This window comes from Sceloporus undulatus, chromosome 7 (assembly GCF_019175285.1).
Source record: "Sceloporus undulatus isolate JIND9_A2432 ecotype Alabama chromosome 7, SceUnd_v1.1, whole genome shotgun sequence".
NCBI lineage: Eukaryota > Metazoa > Chordata > Lepidosauria > Squamata > Phrynosomatidae > Sceloporus > Sceloporus undulatus.
Genome location: NC_056528.1, coordinates 45225682 through 45248731, shown reverse-complemented (window position 1 = coordinate 45248731; position 23050 = coordinate 45225682). Strand labels below are relative to the sequence as shown.

At 40.3% G+C, this 23050-nt stretch overlaps 1 protein-coding gene across 1 annotated transcript in view; it reads left to right on the top strand.

Annotated features, from left to right (window-relative positions):
* The window catches only part of LOC121936846 (connector enhancer of kinase suppressor of ras 2-like), a 327954-nt gene that overhangs the window by 92880 nt on the left and 212024 nt on the right, over positions 1 to 23050 (top strand). Inside the window, exon 2 of the mRNA XM_042479498.1 lies at positions 8576 to 8739. Within this exon, the coding sequence (XP_042335432.1) occupies positions 8576 to 8739 (164 nt within the window). The remainder of the gene's footprint in view (positions 1 to 8575; positions 8740 to 23050) is intronic.

Sequence of the window (23050 nt, the reverse complement as noted above, 5' to 3'; positions counted from 1 at the left end):
ACCTGGTGTGATAACCACTAGCTTTGGATGAGGAGGTGGATATGTGTGCTTTTGCAGACCTCCTGTGATCCTGTAAGTTTGATGTTGTAAGTCTGCACCTCTGATGCCACAGGAAACATTTCATCTTCTGTCGGAAGCAAAAGCAAAAAAGCAAGAATGTGCCAAAAGGTGTTTCAATTTCAGCAGATGCAAAGCATCCCGTTGACATGATCACACCGAATCCTGAATTCATACTATCATAGGGATGCTATTCGCCACTAAATTAGTTCTCAGAGAAGCAATGAGTAATTTTAGCAATTTTCTTCCAGCTGAGAGAAAGTCTTTGAGACACAGTTTTTGAAAATTATTCGGTTTAAGACGTAGTCTGTGGAAAATTAACACATGGGGGGTTTATGCAGAAATAGCATTCTGTGTGCATGAAACTGCCCAGAAATACTATTTTCTGTGCAGAATAAAAATGGTGCTGAAAATGTCTGGGGACTTCATTTTTGCAAAATTCATATTTTTGTGCAGAAAAACGCAGGTGTGACATTTCTGAGTTGGTGGGAGATGGCGATGGTGGGGAGAGGGCTGCATTGGCAGCTCTTTGCCTGTTTCTTTCTATAGGATGAGGGATTGTATATCCCATGTGCTTGCCCTGCCGTTCCTAAGCAAGCCTGCTGAAGTAATGGAAAAATAAAGTAACATGGAGGATGCGATTCTATCACTAGCACTGAAACAAAAAGTCTTGTGCTAGTCATGGCTGAACACACCACAAAAGTATTTTTTTTCTTCATCTTTGTTCATCATCTGACCAACACTGGCCAACTTAATGAAAATGTAAACCACAATATTCACCATCTCACACTGAGAACTGCTCAGCATTGTTTTCTATTGTTATGTGTTCAGCATTGTCACGCTATCAGCCAGCTATGTTCTTCATCAGTGACTGTTTCTGTGCCTTCCATTGTCAGCTGCCATACTGTTTGAGCCATTAAGTGAATGTCTTCCAGAAAACATACCCCAGGGAGCTATGAAAGAGCAGCCTGAGTCATAAAGCCCACCAAATTTGCTTTTCCATAATAGATGTACCTGGCATAAAGGCTTACTGAAATCAACCAGCTACAGAGCATTTCCTTATCAGTGCATGGCACGCTTGTTTGGTTCATCCCAGAGCAAGGCAAGTGCATGGAAGGGAACCTGGGGAAATTTCCTTTTGAATGTTTTTTCTTCTTCTATATAAACATAGATGGAGAAGGAGAAAAATTCTTTTCTGTTGCTTTCAAATTTACTATGTGACACCTGTTCTTTTGCAGAGATTGCAAGTGACTTTTTATGCCAACATTGCAAGTCAATGGTTGAAATTTAGGAGTTTGGAATTCCAAAGTATACAAGAGTAACCTAATTATCAGCTTGATCTGGTCATGGACCTGAAAAGATGCATTAACTTTAGCAATGTAGAGAAGAAAGTAACTTTGACATGCTAGCAGAGCATTTGAAAGAACATGCTGGAACCGAATGACAGAAGCACAATGACATCCCCATCCCAGTTGTTCTTTCTCCAAGGAGTAGTATGTGCCAGTGGAGGAGCAGGAGCTAGGAGCCATGCCAGAGGGTTGAGAGCCTTACAGAGCTATGACATTTGCCTTTCTCACAGCCCCATACGATATCCATAAAAAGACCATCACCACCTCAAAAAAGAAATGCACACACAGCCACTCCCCAATATTGTATTTGTTAGTATTTTTAAAAGATACGACTGACACCCTTAAAATCACAGGAAAGAGAGGCTTGCAAGAATAATAATGCCACATTTTTGCCTTGTTTTTAAAACCAAAACATGCTGCAAGTATTAGACTTCTTCATTTTCACACTCATGCTTTTTTCCTCCTTTAAGCAATTGTAGAGCAGAAAGCAGCTGGTGGTTGCAAATTACTTGATTCAATTCACAGGGATGCGATCCTATCAACCTGATGCAGAAGTGTGTTTTCCCCTTATGTGTGTACTACACACACATATACTCAGATATATTTGTATATTGATTTGTATATTTGTATACATTAAGATCTTAAATATCTTTCAGTGAAAAAGATTCTTGGGTATCTCTTTTCTATCTTGATAACAACGAAATCGCATGCATGTTTATTCAAAAGTAAATCCTACTAAGAGTGCTTAGGTTTGCAGTCTAACTCTGCAATTCTGTACTCAGTCACGTGGGAGTAAATCTTATAGCACAAAGTGGGATTTATTTTTAAATAAGCATGTAGAGGATTGCACTGGGAGGGAACATTGGGTCACTTTTACAAAGGGATCCTCCATGTGGATTTGCCACTATACTACAAGGGGTGAATTACTGTTGGTAGTCTGCTGCCATTTTCTGAGTGCTCCCCTTGCAAAAACATAGGGAATCTGTTTATAGGTTTATAATGTAATAGTTCCTGGGCCCCCAAATAAACTGCTTCTCTGGTGTCACACCAGCTTGTATCACATTTGGATTCTGATCAACAAATTGGACTTTGTACGTGGATTTATATATGCAGGAACAAGAATTGGGCAGCTTCATAATGTTCGTATCCAGTAGAGGTTGACAAAGTGACTGATACACAACATGTTCATTGGTTCCCTTGTTTATAAGTCCTGTCACTCCGATACGGATCTTTGTAACTCACAAATAGCATTTCAAAGGGTGCATCTGCACTGTAGACATAATGCAATTTGACACCACTTTAAGTGCTCCATCCCATGGGACCCTGGGATTTGTAGTTTTACAAGGTATTCAGTCTTCTCTTCCAAAGAGTGGTGATGCCTCAGAAAACTACAAGTCCCAGGGCTCCATAGGATGGAGTCGTGGTAGTTAATGTGGTTTATTTCTGTAGTATAAGTGCACCTTCATTGCTTCTGCTTCTTAGCTAAGTGTACATAAAGTGATGTTAGGTAAAAAGAAATATGTACCGGATTCCAGCAATTGTTTTCTCACTTAGATGCTTGTAATCCTGCATTTAAATTCACACTCGCCTCCTCTCTCTCCAGGGAGGAGGAGGGACACAAATCTTTTAGAGTTTCTTGTATTGTACAAAAGGCCATAAGTTACATAATTCATTGGTGTGTCTTCACTGTTATACATACTGAAATATGCAAAATCATCTTTAAAACATAACCACTCCTATAAGAGAGTTATTTGCTGCAGGCTAAAATCAGGTGCAGATGCTTAGCCATGACAGATCCTAGCAACACATACTAACACAATGTTAACAAACACAAGTAGAGACAGACTAGATATCAGGATTAGTAAATGGGGTCTGTCTGGGTTTGGAAATATGTAGAAACATTAGGAGTCTATGAAACCTTCCAGTTTCAATCCTCACCCTTGCAGATTTGTACATAGAGCATCATTTATATCTTGGAGATAGTGTGGTGTGTATGTAGGGGGCAGATTGTCAGTAAACATTTCCCTCCTTTCTTTTCACGCCTCTCCTAATTTTCGGTAATGGGAGAAAATAGTAAGAGGTTATTGTGATGGCATCCTGAATTTAGCTTCCTCCACAAAGCAAGCAACATGATGACTATAATGCACAGTCTGTATTAGATAAGCCATAATTAGAGAGATGAAACATGGTTGTGAAAGTACTTGGCTGGTGCAGCATGGACCGTTCCCTTCCATGGTGCATTGGCAGAACGGAGCATCTCTGAGAAGTGAAAATAGCAACAGCAACAAAAGCGTGGGAGTTCGAAAAATAAAAATAAGCGAATAAGTCACATTTACAGCAAACCTGACAACATTTCACCGATGAAAGTCAGGACACATGTGGTAAGCAACATCAGAGTGTGGTCAAGATAGCTGTTTCTTCTTTCTATATCTCTTTTATTTTTGCTCCAAAATTCTTTAGATTTCTGGACTGAGTCAATCTTAAACTATCTTCTATTCCTTCTCAAAGAAATGCCTTCTGCTTTTTCCCACCTATAAGATATCCCATTTTTGGCCAATTGATTTGTCAAAAATTTATAATCTCTTCTTCACTTGAAAATCCTCATTGGGATATCTCTGTATATTTTCACTATGCTATCTCCAGTTTTCAGTTCCTTCTCAAAGTCTCTTTGTAGCACTATGTCTCGTTCTTTCCTTATTCCAAACTGAATTACCACATCCCTGGGAATTTTCCTTTCTGTAGCCCATATTGAATTAATTCTGAAGATCCCGTCAATCTCCCATTCAAACAAAGCTCTACTTAAATCCATTATTTCTATAATTTTTTTACATAGATCTTCATTATTTTTTTCTTTCAGTTTCAGAGAGTTTTCTCTCATCTTTAAGTCAACCAGATCTCTTTCATTTTGCACTCTTTCTTGCTCTGTGGCTACTTTTTCTGTTTTTCCTTCTATAGTCAAAACTATTTATGAGTAAGAACACACAAGCTGCAAGAGGCCCCAGCAGTTTGCTTATGCCTGAGCCTACTGGGAAGGGTCCGATTCTGCCCTGTTCCCTCCTGAGTTAAGGACATGCAAACTACTTTTGGAATATGAACTCTGTTTGTAGCAAGTGAAGTCAAAGTGCTAAAAAGAGAAAGTTTGAAGAGGAGAAACTGGGACAATGTAAAACAGCTGGGGGAAAAATGGGACAACAGAGGCTTGATTGGGACTGTGCTTTCCAAACTGGGACAGTTGGAGAGTATGTTTCAGGCAGATCTAAAGGAGGAACTTTGACCAGAGCATGTTTGTGTTTGTATGTTTCTTCAAGTCACCTATTGACTTACGGTAACCCCGTGAACCTCATAGGTTTTTCCTAGACCAGGAGTAATCAGAGTGGTTTTTGCCAGGTCCTTCCTCTGAAATAAAACCCACCTGGTGTTTGTTGGTGGTCTCCCACTGAAGTACTAACCAGGGCTGACCTTACTTAGCTTCCAAGATCAGATGAGTTCTGGTGTCTCTCGGTTATTTAGAGCATGTTTACTTCTATTTAATGCACCTTACTTGAAGGCAGTCAGAAAAGGCAATTTTTGGAATAAATTGAAACCCATTGTTTTCCATCATGATTATTTCACCCCGCCCCACATCCCAGAAAGTCATGAGCGCTGTATGTAAGGTCTGGGAAAGAAATTTATTTGGTTAGCATTTTAATAAACTTATGTCTGGTTTGCTAAAACAAAAGATAACAAAAGCCTACAAAGGGAGGTTAGAAAAAGAAACAGCAGAATTTGAAATATAGCCACAAACTCCCCTTCATCAACAGTAGGTTGAACAAAGACAATGGTTTCCTGGCACAAAGTACACATATTATAACACTAGCCAACTCCCCAAGCTCTTGGCCAGTTCATGGCATCTTCTTTTTGGTTCCCACACTACATTTCAATACTCCCAGCACCGTTCATATGGTTATCAACTCACCTTGGCTTTATGCAATGTCCTGCCTTTGTCCCTCCAATGACCATAATGAAAACTTGAATTTTAGTTTTGCTAGCTGTACATGTCACAGCAATTGCTATTACATTCAGTGATATATGGGAATTGTGATTTATGAGTAACATTACTGCAAGAAACATTACTAAGGAGTCTCTATGGTGTGGTATGGAGGAAGGCCAATGTAGTAGTGACACCATGAGTTACTGCACCGAGTGATGCAAACCTTAGTGACACCACTGCTACCAGCTTCTTTCCTTCAGTTAGTCTCAAAGTTGCTACAAGATCCCTTTGCATATTGATTTTCCAGACTAACACAGCTATGTCTTTGAACTGTTAGGACATAGTTTATGTAGTTTGCAGTATTTCATGTGTTCCCCTTACAGCATTTGGTGACTTCAGTCCACCTTGGAAGCCAGTCCATTTTTCCTATAGGAAGCCACCAAAATAAATAAAAGCAAAAACCCACTCCATTTAATTTTTCTTTGCTGCATTACTTTCTCTTTTGTGGATTAAAAAGGTACTAATTTGGATGGCGATTTTAATCTTGTCAGTGGTGGCTAAATCAATCCCAGGAATGGAGTTTTCCCTCCCTCCCTCCCTCCCTCCTTCTTTTCCCACATCCCCAGAATGAAACAGATTAAAATAAATCAATTCCCCCCTAAAGCACAAGCCTGGGCACTGATCTTGTTGGATGGTTGGCAAAAATGTATTATTACTTGGGATGTTTTTATTCCATCCTTCCTCCAGGGAGGCATGTGCAGTGGAGTACATACTCCCCCACTGCCGTGACATATATTGCATACTCTGTGAGTAATCAGAAAGAGAAGAATCTTCATGGATGAGCTGGGATTTGAACGGAGATCTTCTCTATTTTTGTTTGACACACTGCCCAGTCTGCTGCACCAAACAGAATCAGCAAGAGACAGGCATAGAAACCTAGAAGGAGGACAGAATGTTATAATATGGTGGAGTAAGGCTGAAGCTTAGAAAAGTTCCTTTTTTTTGGACACATCAAGGATCATTGTCCAATAATATAACTTCTCCAAGTCACGAATAAGGCCCTGGAGGCATGCATTCATTTTATGTAGTCATTCGTGTAAGATTTTGGACTTGTTTCCTTACCACATGAGCCCCGTTCTCACAGCAACCACAGCAGTTTTATAAAAATTGCAAATATACCTCTTAATAGCAGCCATCACCACATTTCTTTCCAGTCACACAACTGGGGTGGCTGCTCCTATTCTTCTTCTTCCTAACTCTTCCTTATCCCCCCCCTCCTTGCCCTATGTTCTACCCTGCAAATATTTCAGATATATATGTGTGTGTGTGTGTGTGTGTGTGTGTGTGTGTGTGTGTGTGTGTTAAAAAGGGTGCTTGGGAATAGCAAGGAGAAGAGGGACAGGGGAAAGGAAGGGACACTGACCCCATGTGACTGCCAGTCTCACAATTGCACTGACAATGATGTTTCATATCTGATTGTAAAGTCATTAGAGTTTATCACGCTAGCGGGCAAACGGGAGTTAAACGGGAGTTAAACTACATTCAAATTTAAAGATGACTTGTACATTTGGTTAGTTTTTCACACCACATTGGCACCAAGTGCAGTAATGCGAAGTTAATCCGCGGTTAAAGTGGAGGAAACCGGCAGCTTTTTAAATTCGGTTTGTTCCGAAAGTAAAAAGCTGCGGGTTTCCTCCACTTTAGCTGCGGATTAACTTTGCATCATTGCACATTAACTGTGACGTCGTGTGAAAAACTTTGAGTATTTCTGGGTTTCTTTCGCATTAAATCATGTTCAACTCCTGTTTGCCTGTGGAAAATTGCTAGTGTGATAAATTCCATTGATGGGTTTTAACTGTCAATGAAAAAGGATGCAGCAGTATATATATTTAATTAATAGTTTTTATTACAAGTTACTTACATTTGTCTATTGCCTTATTTTGTATAAGACAAACACAGATGACGTTATGAAATCGAAGGCTTTCATGGCCAACATCAATAGTTTTGTGTGGGTTTTTCAGCCCTAAATGGCTACCTAAATGACTGTGTCTTCCCATGTCCAAACGCTGTGATCCTCACAGCAGACCTTGTTGTGTGTGTGTGTCTCAACACCTCATGAAATTAGGTTGGTATGTACACATAAATGGTCCTTCTCTGTAGCAACAACTTGACTGTGGAACTTCCTATCCAAGGAAGTCAGTTCCATCTCTTTTAAGTTTCCAGCAGGCAACCCAAACATGGCTTTAATGTTTGAAATTGCTCTGTTTTAAAATTGTACATGATAATCTTTTTGAGACCGTTTTTAAATATTACTTTAATGTGTTCCGAACATGTTTTATCTTGTATTGTTTTTATTTGTTCCTTGCCCCCCAGGAGCCCTTGTGGGCTGGGTGGTGTCATAGAAATATCTTTTTCAAATAAAGAAATACGTATTTTATGGCATGTTAGGGTTGCCAGGTGAAATAAGGTATAGGGATCCTGTACCTTGAGTAGTTGTATGACAGAGGGGATTTGAAGAGGAGTTGCTTGTTTTCTGTACTATCAATAAGGAGCCCTTTTCACCTAGCAATCCTGTGTCTTCGTAGCCTGTTTCCATACTACAGAAAAGATCCAGGTTGACACTGCTTTAACTGTCTTGCAATACTGGGAACTGTAGTAGTAGTAGTAGTAGTTATTATCAGCATCCTTCCTTCTAGAATTCAGACTCAAGGCAGCTTTTAGTTTAAAAGCAGTACTGTTATAACGGACCCTTGGTATTTGCTGGGATTTGGTTCTAGAATACCCCATGGATACCAAAATCCATGGATGCTCTCTCGTGTGTGTGTGTGTATATATATATATATACACACACACACACACACACACACACACACACAATATTTGCAAGCTATGGATGGTTGAATCCACAGATAAGGAATCTGTGGATACAAAGGACTGCCTGTAAACACATACAAAAAGTTAACATTAAAATAGAATTAAACTAGTCACAATTTTAAAACACTTCAAATCTCTAGTTAAAAGAGACTTTCCTTAAATAGTAGACATGCTTTCCTTAAGTAATATACCCCATTATATTTCAGCAAGATGAAAGCATCCCAGTTTCAAAGGGACCTCAAGTCACAACGTGCCAACTAAGTACTGTATCATTCTTTTATCGTATACCTAACCATATCCCTCTGTTGTTGCTGTTTTAAACTAGGCCTTGATGACTGCCTGCAACAATACATTAAAAACTTTGAAAGAGAAAAGATCAATGGAGAGCAGCTGTTACACATCACTCATCAGGAGCTTGAAGAGTTGGGCGTCACTCGAATTGGCCACCAAGAACTAATTCTGGAAGCGGTGGATTTGCTCTGTGCTTTGGTAAGCGTACACCTTTCTATAAGTTCACTCTACAAACAGGACATGGAGTGGAATGGCACCTTCCTATTCTGATATACAGAAGCACTACTACAGCCATCATAACTTGTAGCTGGTAGTTACTACATGGTGACTCTGCTACATGGTTTAGTTCCCTTTTAAAACCATTGAAGTTAATATTAGCAAAGTCAGATTACTGTGCACTTACCTGATTTTGTTTCCAAAATGAAAATATTGCAATAGGAACTCCTCGTTGCTCTGTTCTTGCTTTGGAAAATCTGGAATCTGCATGGAATACATGCATATGTCCAAACACAAAGCCATAACATTTGTGACAGATTAAAGTGCATCAACACAATATTGAAAAAAGCCACTTTAGCAGGATTGCTTATTATTATTGTATATTAGAAGGCTATTTGGCTGTGGTATTTCACCAATACACTAGAGAGAATGTGTCCATTGATAACATATTACTCATAAAAACAAAGTCACGAAGTCTACATGTATACAATCATATTGTAGTGACCTTTTATTTAACCTGTGAGAACACTTCTCTTGAAATCTCTAGGTCCTCCAGCGCAACTAAATTGTCAAAATCCACTGGAGGTTGATCGCAAAACTGTGTTGGAGGACCTACAAATGCCAACAGAAGTGTTCTCTTTAGGAATCTCTAGGTCCTCCAGCATAACTTCTGGTAAAAGTTGGCAAGAGTGTTATGATGGAGGGCCTAAACATTCCTAGAGAGAACATATTAATCAAATCTGCGAATAATCAAAGCTGCAAATGTCAAAGCTGCAAATGTGGAGGGTCGACTGTAATAGCATCACTCCACAGTGCTTGAGATCTGCTGAGAGAGAATGTATGCAGTTGCGCACATGAACTGGCATCCTGTTAGAGACACATGGACATATATGTTTCCCTTACGCATGATGTAACCTCTTGGGTAGACTGGGAGCTGTGTTTACTCCCTTCCTCCACAGCATCCAAAGCCATACCAACTTCCAGTACAGCCCTGGAAGCCCCCATGTTTCCTAGGCAGCAGGCAAGATTGCAAAAGCATGTGCCTATGTCCACATAGCAATAGCAAGAGCATTTACATTTCCATACTGCTTAATAGTGAACTCAGCACTCTTGAAAGCATTTGCAATCTGTATGTCAATTACCCCCAATAAGCTGGGTATTCATTTTACCCAAATATGAAAGGATGGAAGGCTGAGTCAACCTTGGCGCCCTGGGATCGAACTCACAACATTGCAGCTGCAGTACTGGCATTTAACCATGGTGCCACCAGGGCTTTATTAAGGGTCAGCCTAACCATTGCATGAGAAATGCTTCTTTCCTGCCAGTATTCAAGGGAAGGTTGCACTGAGGGAAAAGGAGGTTATGGTTGTGGTGCCACACGTTCACTTTGTTCTGTGATCATACAAATTGGTGAGCCAGTGGGGTGCCACTAAGGCTCCATAAGCCAGACACAAAATGGTGACATGAGTACTGAAATATCCCAGGGTCCTCCAGAGGCTCAGTGCTGCTGTAATAATTTTTCATCTTGATATGAGGTTGTAGCCAGTTGCTTCTGCAATCTTGCTTGCCTCCCCCCAGACACCAAATGGCTGTGCAGAATGGGGTGTTGAAAGGTGATTTAGTACAATATATGCTCAAAGCCGCGTATAGCGCGCCTGCGTATAACACAGGTGCACTGTATATGACTCAGCCTATATACTATGCCAATCTGAGCATACAGGATTGTGACCATGTAATGTTACACCCCACACATGCAATGCAGGACCTTAGCTTCCATATGTTGAGGAAACAGAACTAGGAGTTATAAAGGGTGTGCAGTTGCTTTGGATTTAAGATGGTTACTGGTTTAGGAGTGACACTTTGTATTGGCATGTGGGCATACTGGATGCTATCTTGTTCTGTATAATTAAAAAAGAGATACTGCAGTAGCATCTAAGGGACTTCCAGGTGTTTCGCCTCGGCTCTCGAACACATTGCAAACAGAGGCAAATCCATTTTGATTTAGGTTTCCTTTGGCCCATAAGCTGACTGGTTGTAATTGGTTTTAACAGGTTGTTTTGGGTGACCTGACTGATGTTTTGCCTGCCATGTTTCTATGCTTTGTCCTCATGTTTTATCTGTGTTTTGGCTTTCATTTTATTTTAATAGTCTTGTTGAGGTTTGATACCTGGAGCCACCTTTTCAGCAAAGGCGTGGTACAAATTCAGTGGAGAATTGACTAAACAGATGTTTTCTCCTGAAAAAGAAATTTGACCCCATATAGCCTTTTCTGGGACTTCTTTAGCACTTAACGGAAGTGGGGGAGATGAAAGAGTTTGGCTCTAATGCATCAATAGTATGTAAGAGACAAAGATTTGACTGAAAAGGCTGCACTACTGTCTCAGGATGTTTGGCTTTTATTGATACAGAAATAGATAAAGAGAGAGCAGTCCTTGAAAATGATCCAATTTGGTGACTCGAGGTTCTTTTAGACAGCTACTCACTGCACTATAGAGGTACATCAGAAACATGTTACGTTCCTTCTAAAAATATATCTTTGGTTGCATTGTAAAGGTCTTGCCTGTTAAAGTTATCTTCCCGCATTTCTTTAGTTTTTCAATAGAGGTGCAGAGTTGTGTGTGTGTGTGTGTGTGTGTGTCAAGACAGAAAGAGGAAGGTATCAAAGCAAAAAGAACATCTCGCCAATTTTTTCCCCTGACCTACAAAAGAGGAAGGATAACATGTCAGAAAATGTATTTCTTACCGTGATTGCCTCTTGTAGCAAGTTAAAAGCAGATATTTGAGGAACAAGATGAGCCAATTGAGCGGAAAACAGCTCTTAAAACTGGCTTTGATTCTTTTGAATAGCCTCTGTGGTTTCTTTCCTTTCCCCTAACCTTTCTGGATAGAGAGCCAAAATCCGCGTCTTAATAGGGATGAGAAAATCTTCCCTCTTCCGTCCTTTCGCAGTTTGCTTCTACCCCCTGCCTGAAAGAAGATGTGAGACAGTATTCCTGGGCAAAGGGTCACAACTTTATTAACTGTAACAATCACAATCAACAATGAGGCGAAACCATACAAGGACCAAGTCTAGGCAGCCAGTCCCTATGGAAGGTAGCTGAAAGCCTCCGGTAGACATGATTGGGGGACTTGGGACCTGGGACCCATTCACATTACACAATCATGGCAATACAGTGTGTCCTTGCCTTATGCAGGGGATCCATTTCAGATACATGGGGGCGTAAGGCAAATACCGTGTATGCTCAAGCCCCATTGAAAACAATGGGGCTCATGCATGTGGTGCAATGCGGCGTGCATGCCATTGCCAGTTCCATCTCATGGCTTTCAGCATAAGCTGAAAGCCATGTATAGGGTGCCTGTGTATGACGTAGTTGTACTGTATTATTCCACTTTAACTATCATGATTCGCTCCTATGGAATCCCAAAGTTTGTTGTTTAGTGAAGCATTAGAGTAATGTGGCAGAGAATTTTAAGTACCTCTCCTTGAACTGCTAGTCCCAGGATTCCATAGGACAGAACCATAGCAGCTAAAATGGAATACTAGCACTATGGTTGAGTAGTGTGAATGGGCCCCTGCATAAGTGGTATGGAACTGCAGCTCCCAGGAGCCCTAGCCAGCATGACCAGTGGTTGGGAAAGATGGGAGGTAGAGTCCAGCAGCTTCCAGAGAGGCATAGATTCCTTTTGTTGCTTACCGGGGATTCCAAGGTTAGGTCTCATTGGAGTGGTCCTCTCATGTCTGGCTGTTCCTCTACATGCCAAAGACAAGATAAAGGCAATGGGGAGATCTTCGAATGCAATGGTCCTCCATAATATTTCATCCACTGGGGGAAAAAACGAACACAAAAATGTTCTTTTCTTGACAGGATAATTCTTCAACAACATTTTGAGACATTCAAATACAGGGAAAATGAATGAATGACTATCCCATTTTTCTGCAAAAGGGAGAAATCTATCATAATTATTCATCCTTGCATGCATCCTGAGGGATTTACATCCCTACCAGGGAGAAGGGTAGTCTATAACTCTTCTCTTTCTTGAATCAACAAGGTACTGACCTTCTTTCTTGTTCTGTACTAATACTTACTCATTCCCCATGTTATGTACTGAAGTGATGAAATGCCATTGGGGGGGAGTTGAGATTCTGCTCATGCAAACATAATCTTTCCTTCTCTTTTCTCTCTCTGTGTATTCATGAGCCAAAAGAGCAATTGGCAGCTCTTATCAAAGCACTGCACTTTCCAGATGATTTTTGACCTTGTAGCTCCCTCCAAGTAAAGGCTAAAGATAATGATATCTCATTTGCTTCTGTCTTTGCAAACTCTGACTTAACAATTAGCTTTACGTGCCGTGTTTTGGTCTCCATCAGACCTTATGATCAACTGAACGCTGGCTTTACTAAATAGCAAAGTGGTAAACCCACTGACAGGCCCAGCAAAAATTTTGCAATGTGCTACAAGCCAAGACACAATTACTGCTTTGCATCATCACAGAGATCCATCTTCGGTTGCCAGTCTTCATCATGCATTTATTAATGCATTAGAGCAGAATACTTTAGGGTCACTTGGTTAGTGTGAAAATAGAGACACAATTGGCTCAGTTTTCTTAGAGGTTGTGTGAGTGTGATCCATATTTCAGACAGTCATTCCACAAACACACATACAGCCCCCTCTTACTTTTGATTTGGCAAGGAGGAATTAATCAGCCATTGTGCAACAGATGAGTAGAAGGCCTTGATACTCAGAACACAATCAGCATAACTATGCTGAAATAAATGTATGTCATTCTAAAAGTGTATAGGACATAATGAATTGCACTGTTGCTTTCATTTACCTCTATTCCATTGATATATACTGACATAAAGATAGAATAATCCCACCACCTCCTTCTCTCTGTGTGCCTTTTCTTAGATCTCTTCCATATGGGGAAAATGTGGTTGCTATAGTTCTCAGGCTGTCATATATATGTGTGTGTATGCTTGTGTGTGATATATGTCCAAACTGTTTCTTTAGCCCTAAATTCAAGTCATTTCTGAGCCTTATCACATTTAAAAGTTCATTTATCTTTCTCTTTTTGTATGACACGGAAGCAATTTCATGCTCTTTCAGTCATAAAAGTGTGGGAGCGAGTGGTGAAAACATCCTTTTTGCCAAATGAGTTTTTCCCAGCTTGGCAAAAGGGACACTTCTATGACACTTCTATGACTCTCTCCCATGCTTTTATGACTGAAAGTGAAAAAAGTACTTTAACATCATGTGAAGTCAGAAAGAGAAATGTGCTTCTCTCCATTTGCCTCTCTGTTTCCTCACAATTTCCCCAGGTTTTCTCTTCTTAACTCTCACTTCTCCTAGAACAGCCTTAAGATTTCAAGATTTCCAAATTATGTCTGAGATTTGTAAATGAAAATGTGAAGAGTTCCAGCATCTTTGGGATACTTTTAGTCATATTGTACTAGGATAGTAGGATATAAATATTGTCTTATTTCATACTCACATGAAGGCACAATGAATTTCAAATGCTTTCTCTCCACTGGACTGGAAGAGAAGAGATCTGTGCATTTTTCAACCATCTTACACATTTTGGTACTTTTTTTTGTGCACAAAATTCATTCTTTCCAAAAATGTTTTTGTTAAATGCAGTTTTATGTATGTTACATTTTTTGCTGTGGGGTGAGAGGATGAATGAATTGTACAAAAGCCGACGATTTTTGTACAAAACCCATTGCAAAAAGGTCCCAAGTGCAAAGCGTCTTACAAAAGTTAAACTTATTTTAAATGAAATCTCCATGTGTCTGACACCCATTCTTGTCAAGGGAGAGAAAATTTGCATGTATTCTTTATAACCCTATGCTATACAGAAAATATGATGGCAGCCCCTATGAGATGCAGCATGGTATAGTGGTTTGAATGGTCCAAAACACATTGCAGGAATAATCCAGTTCAAGACTGCTTTAACTGTCCTGGTTCAGTACTAGGGAATCCTTGGAATTGTAGTTTATTGTGGCACTAGAGCTCTCTGACAGAGAAGGATAAATGTCTCACAAAACTATAGTTGCCAGAATTCCCTAGCATTGAGCCAGGGCAGTTAGAATCATAGAGTTGGAAGAGACCGCAAGGGCCATCCAGTCCAACCCCATTCTGCCATGCAGGAACTCTCCATCAAAGCACCCCTGACAGATGGCCCTCTGTTTAAAGACCTCCAGGGAAGGAGCCTCTACTACACTCTGAGGAAGGAGTGTGTTCCACTGTTAATGCGGTCTCAAACTGGATTATTTCTGCAGTGTGTTTTGGACTAATGTTGGACTGGGACTCTGGGAGAACAGGGTTTGAATCCCCACTCAGCCATGGAAATCTACTGGATGATCTCTTTCAGCCTCAGAAGAAAGCAATGGCAAACATACCCTGAACAAATCTTTCCATGAAACCCCTGTGATAGATATGCCTTAAGATTGCCATAAGAATGAATTGAAGGCACCTAACAACAGCAAGAGATCTCTTTTTGCGCATGCAATGTTCCTGCAAGTGATGAGGCATAATCACATCCTATCATTTCCAGGGACAATTACAGCCCCATTTTCCCTTTGTGTGGCAGAAGTTATTCACTTCCAAGGGACTCCAAGTGACATTTACTAGATTGAAGATGGAAGCTGAAGGCAGCTTTCAGACCACCTCATGTGTTTGAATTCTGCCCCAATTTGCTCAATAGCCTTGGATGTGCAGAGCAGATGGAGTCCACTCTTGGCATTCAGAGTGAACCAGTTCTTTGCTTCTTAAATTCCTCAGCATTAGTAGTCACTTTCTATTTTTGTCTTTCCCTTTCAGTCTTTGACTGATAAATATAGCAAAATATGTATTTTAAAATTTGACCGTAATCTATAATGAAGTTTTGTTCTGGAGAAAAAAACAAAAACAAAAGCCATTGGAAATGATATATTATTGCATTTTCTTTCAACTTTCAAGACCTGGCATGTGCATTCATTATTTTGAAATACATTACAGTGAAACCCTCATTTTCCAACGTAGACGCTTAACCAGATAGATGTGGGTTTTGTTTCTCTGAGATACAGAAACATTTTTTAGTATTGACGGCAGAAATATGAGCCTTTTTACCCAAAGAAATAAATAAATAATCCTTGTAACTATAAACTCATACATCCCAAGGTTTTTGAAATGTATTTTTACAACCCAGTAAAGTTGTGCTTTACAATCAGAAAATGTTTTCTAAGGCAGTTCAGAATCCAAAGATGCTCTTAACAGAACAGACTGGCGATTATGGATCAATATGTGGAAAAACAAATCTTTTTCATGGTTCTCAGAGAGGTTTCATTGTCTTCTAAAAAATGATGAGGGCATTTGCCTTTGTTTAAAGTGGCGATTATCCTTTTTTGCTTGTCTGTTTGCAGAGTATATTAGGTTTTCCGCTGTCCTAAGCCCTTTGGCGAAAAGAAGATGCCTAGCCAAATAGGAGCTCTTGGTATTCCTCGGTCTTTCTTTTCTACCTTTCTCAAAGGAAGACAGAGATATGAATATCCCAAAGTAAAACCACTATTCCTTTCTTTCCTCCTGGAGAAAAGAGGAACTTGTGTGTGTGCCAAGTCACCAAAAACACTGTGTGGCTTTACAGAGAATTTAAGAAAGTTTTATTCTAAGAAGGATACTATCACTTTTTGGGTACCACATCTTGCATCCTCCTCCTCCAGGCATAGCTTAGAAAGTGGCAAAGTTACAAAAACCTATTGCATTCCAAAGACACCTTGAAACCAACAACCAGTTATGGAAACATAACAGAAATTCTTGATACTCCCTAACTAGAATAGAGAAAAGTAGATCTTTTCTACTCAGGTCTTCCCATACTCCAAAGAAGCAAGAGTATGGCCTTTTCAAGATCAGCCTCTACCAGCCTTCTTTGTACCAATGGAGAGCTTGAAAGAACAGACTAACGACACCCCCTGAACAAAGGCAGTAACACTTTTGTATCTGTGACTACCACCCTTGTTCCATATATTTTAGCATCCCTAAGCTTGATGGCAAACCTCCTCTGAACTAAACTTGTCAAGAAAATTCCATGATAGGTTTGCCTTAGAGTTGCCATAAGTTGGAAACAACTTTATAGCACACAACAATATATAAGATATTTTACCTATATATTACTGGTGGGTTTGCCTTAGGGTCACCATATATTGGAAACAACTTGATGGCAGACAGCAACAATGTGTAAGATACTTTACCTATATATTACGGATAGTCCCTCTAATATTGTGGGTGGTGTCATTAGATCCACTCCATCAAATGCATCTGAGGAAGTAGACTTGGGTCCATGCAAGCTCATGCTGCCATCTTTTTTCTTTCAGTTAGGGGCTGTGTATACCGGCCATTAAGGTCGGTCTGGAGGTGGAGGTGTGGCATGGCATGGCGTCCATATGACGCACACCCTGACGCTGCCCCCATGGTGGAGTGATGCCGCACGCCGCTCCACATGGCATGTGGCATCATGGCACTCCCCTGGTGCTGTGTCTACATGACGCAGTGCTGAAGGAGCACCGTAAACTCCAGCTATCGCACCTTTTCCAGGACACAAAAAGGAACTGTGTTTTGCTGCTGCTTTTTGTGCCCTGGAAAGGCCAGATCAGGGCTGCAATGTGTGGTTGCTGTAGTTCCAAATCAGTGCAGCTGGAGGCGGTTGCAGGCTGTCCCTTAGGGGTGGTGTGTACAGCCTCTTAGTTCCAAAAGTGCTACAAGATCTCTCTACATACTGATTCTAGAGACTAACATGGTTATGTCTTTGAATATTACTGATAGGTTTGTCTTAGGGTCACTATAAATCATGAACGACTTGATGGCATACAACAATATATAAGATACATTACTTTGCTTTATAAATTACTTTATGTAATTATTTCATATACGCTCTCTCTCTCTCTCTCTCTCTCCTTCCTTATACTTATAAGTATAAAATTACAGGTAGATAAAGTAATGTAAAATATAAATAAAGTATCTTTACTTATATATTAATTATGCATAGTGATACACATGGTCTTAAAGAGGAGAAACAGTGAGAGAAGAGAAAAATGGCTGCAGGTTAGCAGGATTCTGCAACAGAGTGAGTGTGGTAAAACAAGCAAATCAGAAGTCATCATAATGAAAAGCAGTAATTAATAGAAACTGGTATGCAAAGGTTGCTAACTCTAATATAGAACCCTGATCTTTTTGCACTGGGCAAGGAAATCCATTGCTCTTTTTGTCCACAATTGGTTGGGCTTTTTTGTTCTGTGTTGCAGCCGTCCTCATTTCAGAAGCTGATGGAACTTTGGTGTGATTAAGCCTAATGCAAGCTTTGGTATTTCATTACATTGCTGTTTATTGGCTGACACAGTGGTTGATTACTGTCCATCGGTGCATGTCCAAATTAATTTACTGAGTCCACATTGCCAGATGTGATCTGACTCATACACAACCCAGTGTTAGAATATCCAAGGGTTAGTTATCCCTTATTCTTTCCCAGCTATCCTGATCACCTTCTCCTTGGAGCCTAAAGAGAGAGAGAGTGAAATATCAGCATACAACCACCACCATCTTTTCGTATTAGCAATCATTGCCTGTTTAGAACAACCTCATATTTTGTTGCAAATGTACATCAGGCGGGGAGAGACGCACTAGAATTGTTATTTTCCATTAGGAAGAAGAAGAAAGAAAAATCTGGGGAAAGAGAAAGAGAAGCACTTCTGAAGTTGCTGTCAGTTGGCAGATTCATTATTTCAGTTGCTAGTATAAATAATAAATAATAATAAATTTTTTATTTATATCCCGCCCTTCCAATGATCAGGGCGGCTTACATCAAAAGTTAAAACAACAAGTATGCTGAACAAGGTCCAGAAACAGAGATTGGAAAGTTAGTTCTAAGCAATATAATGGTACACTGAGCAGTGATGGGATCTAGAGATGGAAATAATATTTGAACGTATGGAAGGGGGGGTCAGAAAACATGTTTCAAGTCTGAAGAAACTCTGATGAGATGAATTCTGAACTGAAAAGAATCTTTGCAGTTTAGGACTTATTCTGTGCAAAATTCACATGGAAAACAATTGTGGACAAAAGCATGTTCTCTTTCCTATGCAGAAAATGCTCTTTTTTGCGCAAAACCACTATGTGTGAATTTTGCACAGAAGAAGCCAAAGTTTGTGAGTAGGTTTTGAAAAGTGCATGGCTTTTGAAGACTTTCTCACAGAGAGAATGAAATTGCTAACAATACTCAATTGCTTCCATGGAGAAGAAACTTATTTCTTTGGAGGAGAACATTCTATCCTGCAGAATTAATGCAGTTTGACACTGCTTTAACTGCCATGGCTCAATGCTATGGAATTCTGGGATTTTTAGTTTTGTGATGTATTTAGCCTTCTCTGTGAGATAGCTCTGGTGCCACAACAAACTTCAAATTTCAGGATTCCACAGGCTGGATCCATGACATATAAAGCAACATCTACCTGCATTGACTCTGCAGTGTGGCAGCAGTCTCAGTGGTGCATCTGCACTGTAGAAAGAATGCAGTTTGATGCCAGCGTAAGTGCTGTAGCTTCATCCTATGGAATCCTGGGATTTGTAGTTTTACAGGATCTTTATTTAGCCTTCTCTGCCAAAAAGTGCTGATGCCTCATAAAACTACAAATCTCAAGTTTCTGTAAGATGACCCCATGAGAGTTCAGGTGGTGCCAAACTGCGTTATTTCTACAGTGTAAATGCATCTACAAGAGAAGCGTTACATCCCTCGTAGGAGTGATAACTGATCTGCAACCATACCTAACACAGCAATGGTAGAATGATGCTCCAGCATCCAGAGCATCATCCTGTCACCATTCAGTCATGGGTAGCCTCAGCATGCCATTATTAGAAGTAGTTTTCTAAGCCTTTAGACCAGTTGTTGTTGTTGTGTGCCTGCAAGCCATTTCCGACTTATGGCAAACCCACCACAGGGTTTTCTTGGCAAGTTTCTTCAGAACGGGTTTGCTATTGTCATCCTCTGAGGCTGAGAGAGTGTGGCTTGCCCAGGATCACCCAGTTGGTTTCATGGCCAAGCAGGGATTCAAACTCTATTCTCCAGAGTCATAGTCCAATGCTCAAGCCACTATGCTGGATCCAGACACAATACCTTGGTGTTCAATTTTCATTTAATCAAAAGCCTTCATGAACTATCTACATGAAATGAAGGAGGCTGCAAAAGAAATGACTGCTGTTGCCTAACAGTTGTGTCTATTGAGTTGCCTGATTCCTGATTCCAGCATTTGTAAGAGTATAACAGAGGCTTGTGCTCCTCACCATTAAATGACCCATCTATAACCAATGCCACCATTTTGGTTCTTGCTTAGCTCATGGAGCTATGCAATCTTTCTTTCTTTTTTCATTTTGTAATTCCATTTCTTTTTGTTACTAAAAGCCTCTATCACATACTCATTCACCTGTTAAAATCCCATCAGCAGGACTGGCTCTGCCATTAGGCAGAGTGAGGCAATTACTTCAGATGGCAGATTTGGGGTGCACCGAAAGGTTTGTTATTATTACATTATGCATTAGATTACGTTATATGGTACACTAAAAATGGGAAGAGGTGCTTGAGGAATTTTCTGCCTCCTGTGCCAAAACAAATTGGCTGGCTTTGAACATTATTTCACCTTGCTTGCATATATCTGGGGGGGGGGGCATTTCCCCCCTTTCTTTTACAGATTTGTTGCTATTGCTGGTTGTTTTCATATTATCTGCAGACCAGGTTCTAGCGGGTGATTTCTGTTGTCCAGCAAGCTCTGGTTTGGGAGCATTTGGATAGCAGAGAATGACAATTGCAAAAGAAAAATGATTCTCACTGGTTGCCATTTCATTTTGGAACATCCCCGAACAATGCAACGTCTTGGACATTCCAGCAATAAAATTGACCCCTTCCCGGCATTATTTGAAAATTAAGTAATGGGTTTTTCAGATCTCAGAGCTTGGCTCTGAGCCTCTAGTCTTCTGTCTACACAGCAGAAATACAGTCAGCCCTCCTTATCCACTGGTTTTTTATCCACAGATTCAAGCATCCACGGCTTTGAAAATATTCCAAAAAAGTATAAATTCCAAATAGCGTACGCCATTTTGCTCTGCCATTATATTTAACTGGACTTGAGCATCCACAGATTTTGTTATCAACGGGGGATCCTGGAATCAAACCTCAGAGGATACTAAGGACCCACTGTTTGACACCACTTCAACTGCCATGGCTCAATGCTATTGCATTTTGGGAATTGTAGTTTTGTGATGAGTCAGAGCTTTGGGGCGACTGCAAACTACAAATCCCAGGATTCCACAGGATGGAGCCAGGGAAGTTAAAGTGGTGTCAAACTGGATTATTTCTGCAGTGCAGATGCTGCCTGGGGTTACAGATTTTTGCAGTTTTGGTGACCTCAGCTCTGGGCAAGTGAAAAGGACTGTGTGCAAAACTCCAGCTCAGCTAGGAGAGCAGCAGTTTGCTATAATTTGCAATGATTAGTTGATGGATTGCTGCAATTTTCAATGACTCACCAGGGAGTCTGTGTGTCTCCTTAGCTTCCTCCTTCCCTCCCAATCATGGAGGCACCAGTGCTCACCTTCCACTCTACTCTGAATCCACCTTCCATCTTGAAGCAAGTAGGCTAGAATGAACATTCAATATCCTTAAGTATTCACCTTGATCTGGGAACAGACCCTTTAGTTAAGACTGCTGCCTTAATCTCCAAGCAGGAAAATAATATTCTGTATGTTTGTGTCTGAATGACAAACTGTGAACCATTGTGATTGTCACTTGTAATGCTTAATGATGTCACTGGGGCCATCCCTAGGCCTCACGTTTTGTCCCATAAACCTCAGGGATGATTTTGAATTAGTGGGGTGCCCACCCTACTAAGTAAACATGCAATACAATATGAGTAAGAACAGAAAGGGATGTTGTAGATCATTGCTACGGAGAAGCAAAAGTTGCACAACTACAGCTGGATTTATTGGCTGGTGGCCTCCCAGACCTACCCGGTCATTTGTCATGAAAGGAGCATTTGTTCTACTCACGAAATGAATTACAAGTACAATACAAAGGAAGGTATTCAAAAACTGAAGAAATGGAATTGAGGCATCAAAGATTTTTCTTTCTTTCTTTTTTTCTTTTGGATGGAAAGCACCTTTTGGTCTAGTTTCTATCTTGTTCATCCATACAGAAATGCCTTCATGTTTATCCAGTTGGAAAAATCATTTGCAACAGGTGAGTTGGATAAAAAATAAGTCCTGGGCTCTGGTTGCCTAGTTCCTTCTAGTTTCATGTTGTCATTGTTATTGTTGTGTGCCTTCAAGTCATTTCCAACTTCTGGCATCCCTAAGGCAAACCTGTCATGGGGTTTTCTTGGCAAGATTTGTTCAGAGGAAGGTTGCCATTGCCTTTGCCTGAGGCTGAATGTAAATCACACAGTGGGTTTCATGGTTGAGTAAAGAATTGGACTTTGGTCCCCAGAGTCATAGTCCAACACTCACACTACTATGGTATGCTGGTTCTCTATATGTATCCATATAATGTATGTAGGACAAATGCCATTTAAAAAATCTGATAATATCTCCCTAGGAAATGGGAGGGTTTGCCACATCATGTTCACCAATTCATCCCTATCTGGAACTTCTGAAGAGCCCCAATATACCCATAGCGTGTATCATCATACCAGGTTGTTACTAGGTTGTCTCTATAGCCGTAAGTAGACTTTTGAACCACATAATGGGTAAGGCACAAGCAATGTAGACTAGAGAAAGGGAAATTCCTCCTACAACTGTTTTGGACTTCAAGACCCAAACAAGGGGTTCTGGGAGTTGCAGTGCACAATCTCTGGAGAGTCAAGGCAAACCTGTCCATCGTCTGCTCAGAAATAAACCCTCTTGCATTCAGTTTAATTAATGAATTTAATTAATGAAAACATTTCTATTAATAGAAAAAGTGGCCCAATTAATTCAGTAGCACATACAGCATTAATTATGAAACCTCCATATATTAAGTGCCATTTTAGAAGAAACACGCTGATGGTTTGTCAGATGAAGGGAAATGTCTCTTCCAATCTAAAACCAAAATGCCCTTTTGGATTTTAGGATGATTGTTTCTTTTCTCATTTGCTAATATATATAATTCCCATTGATGATTGACTAACAGAGCAGTCATCTGGCCAAAAGTAAGGGAGATACTGTCACTGTACAAACCGAACACCTGCCACATCCAATACACCATGGGAAGGTGATTCAAGCCCTAGGCAAGACTGTTGATG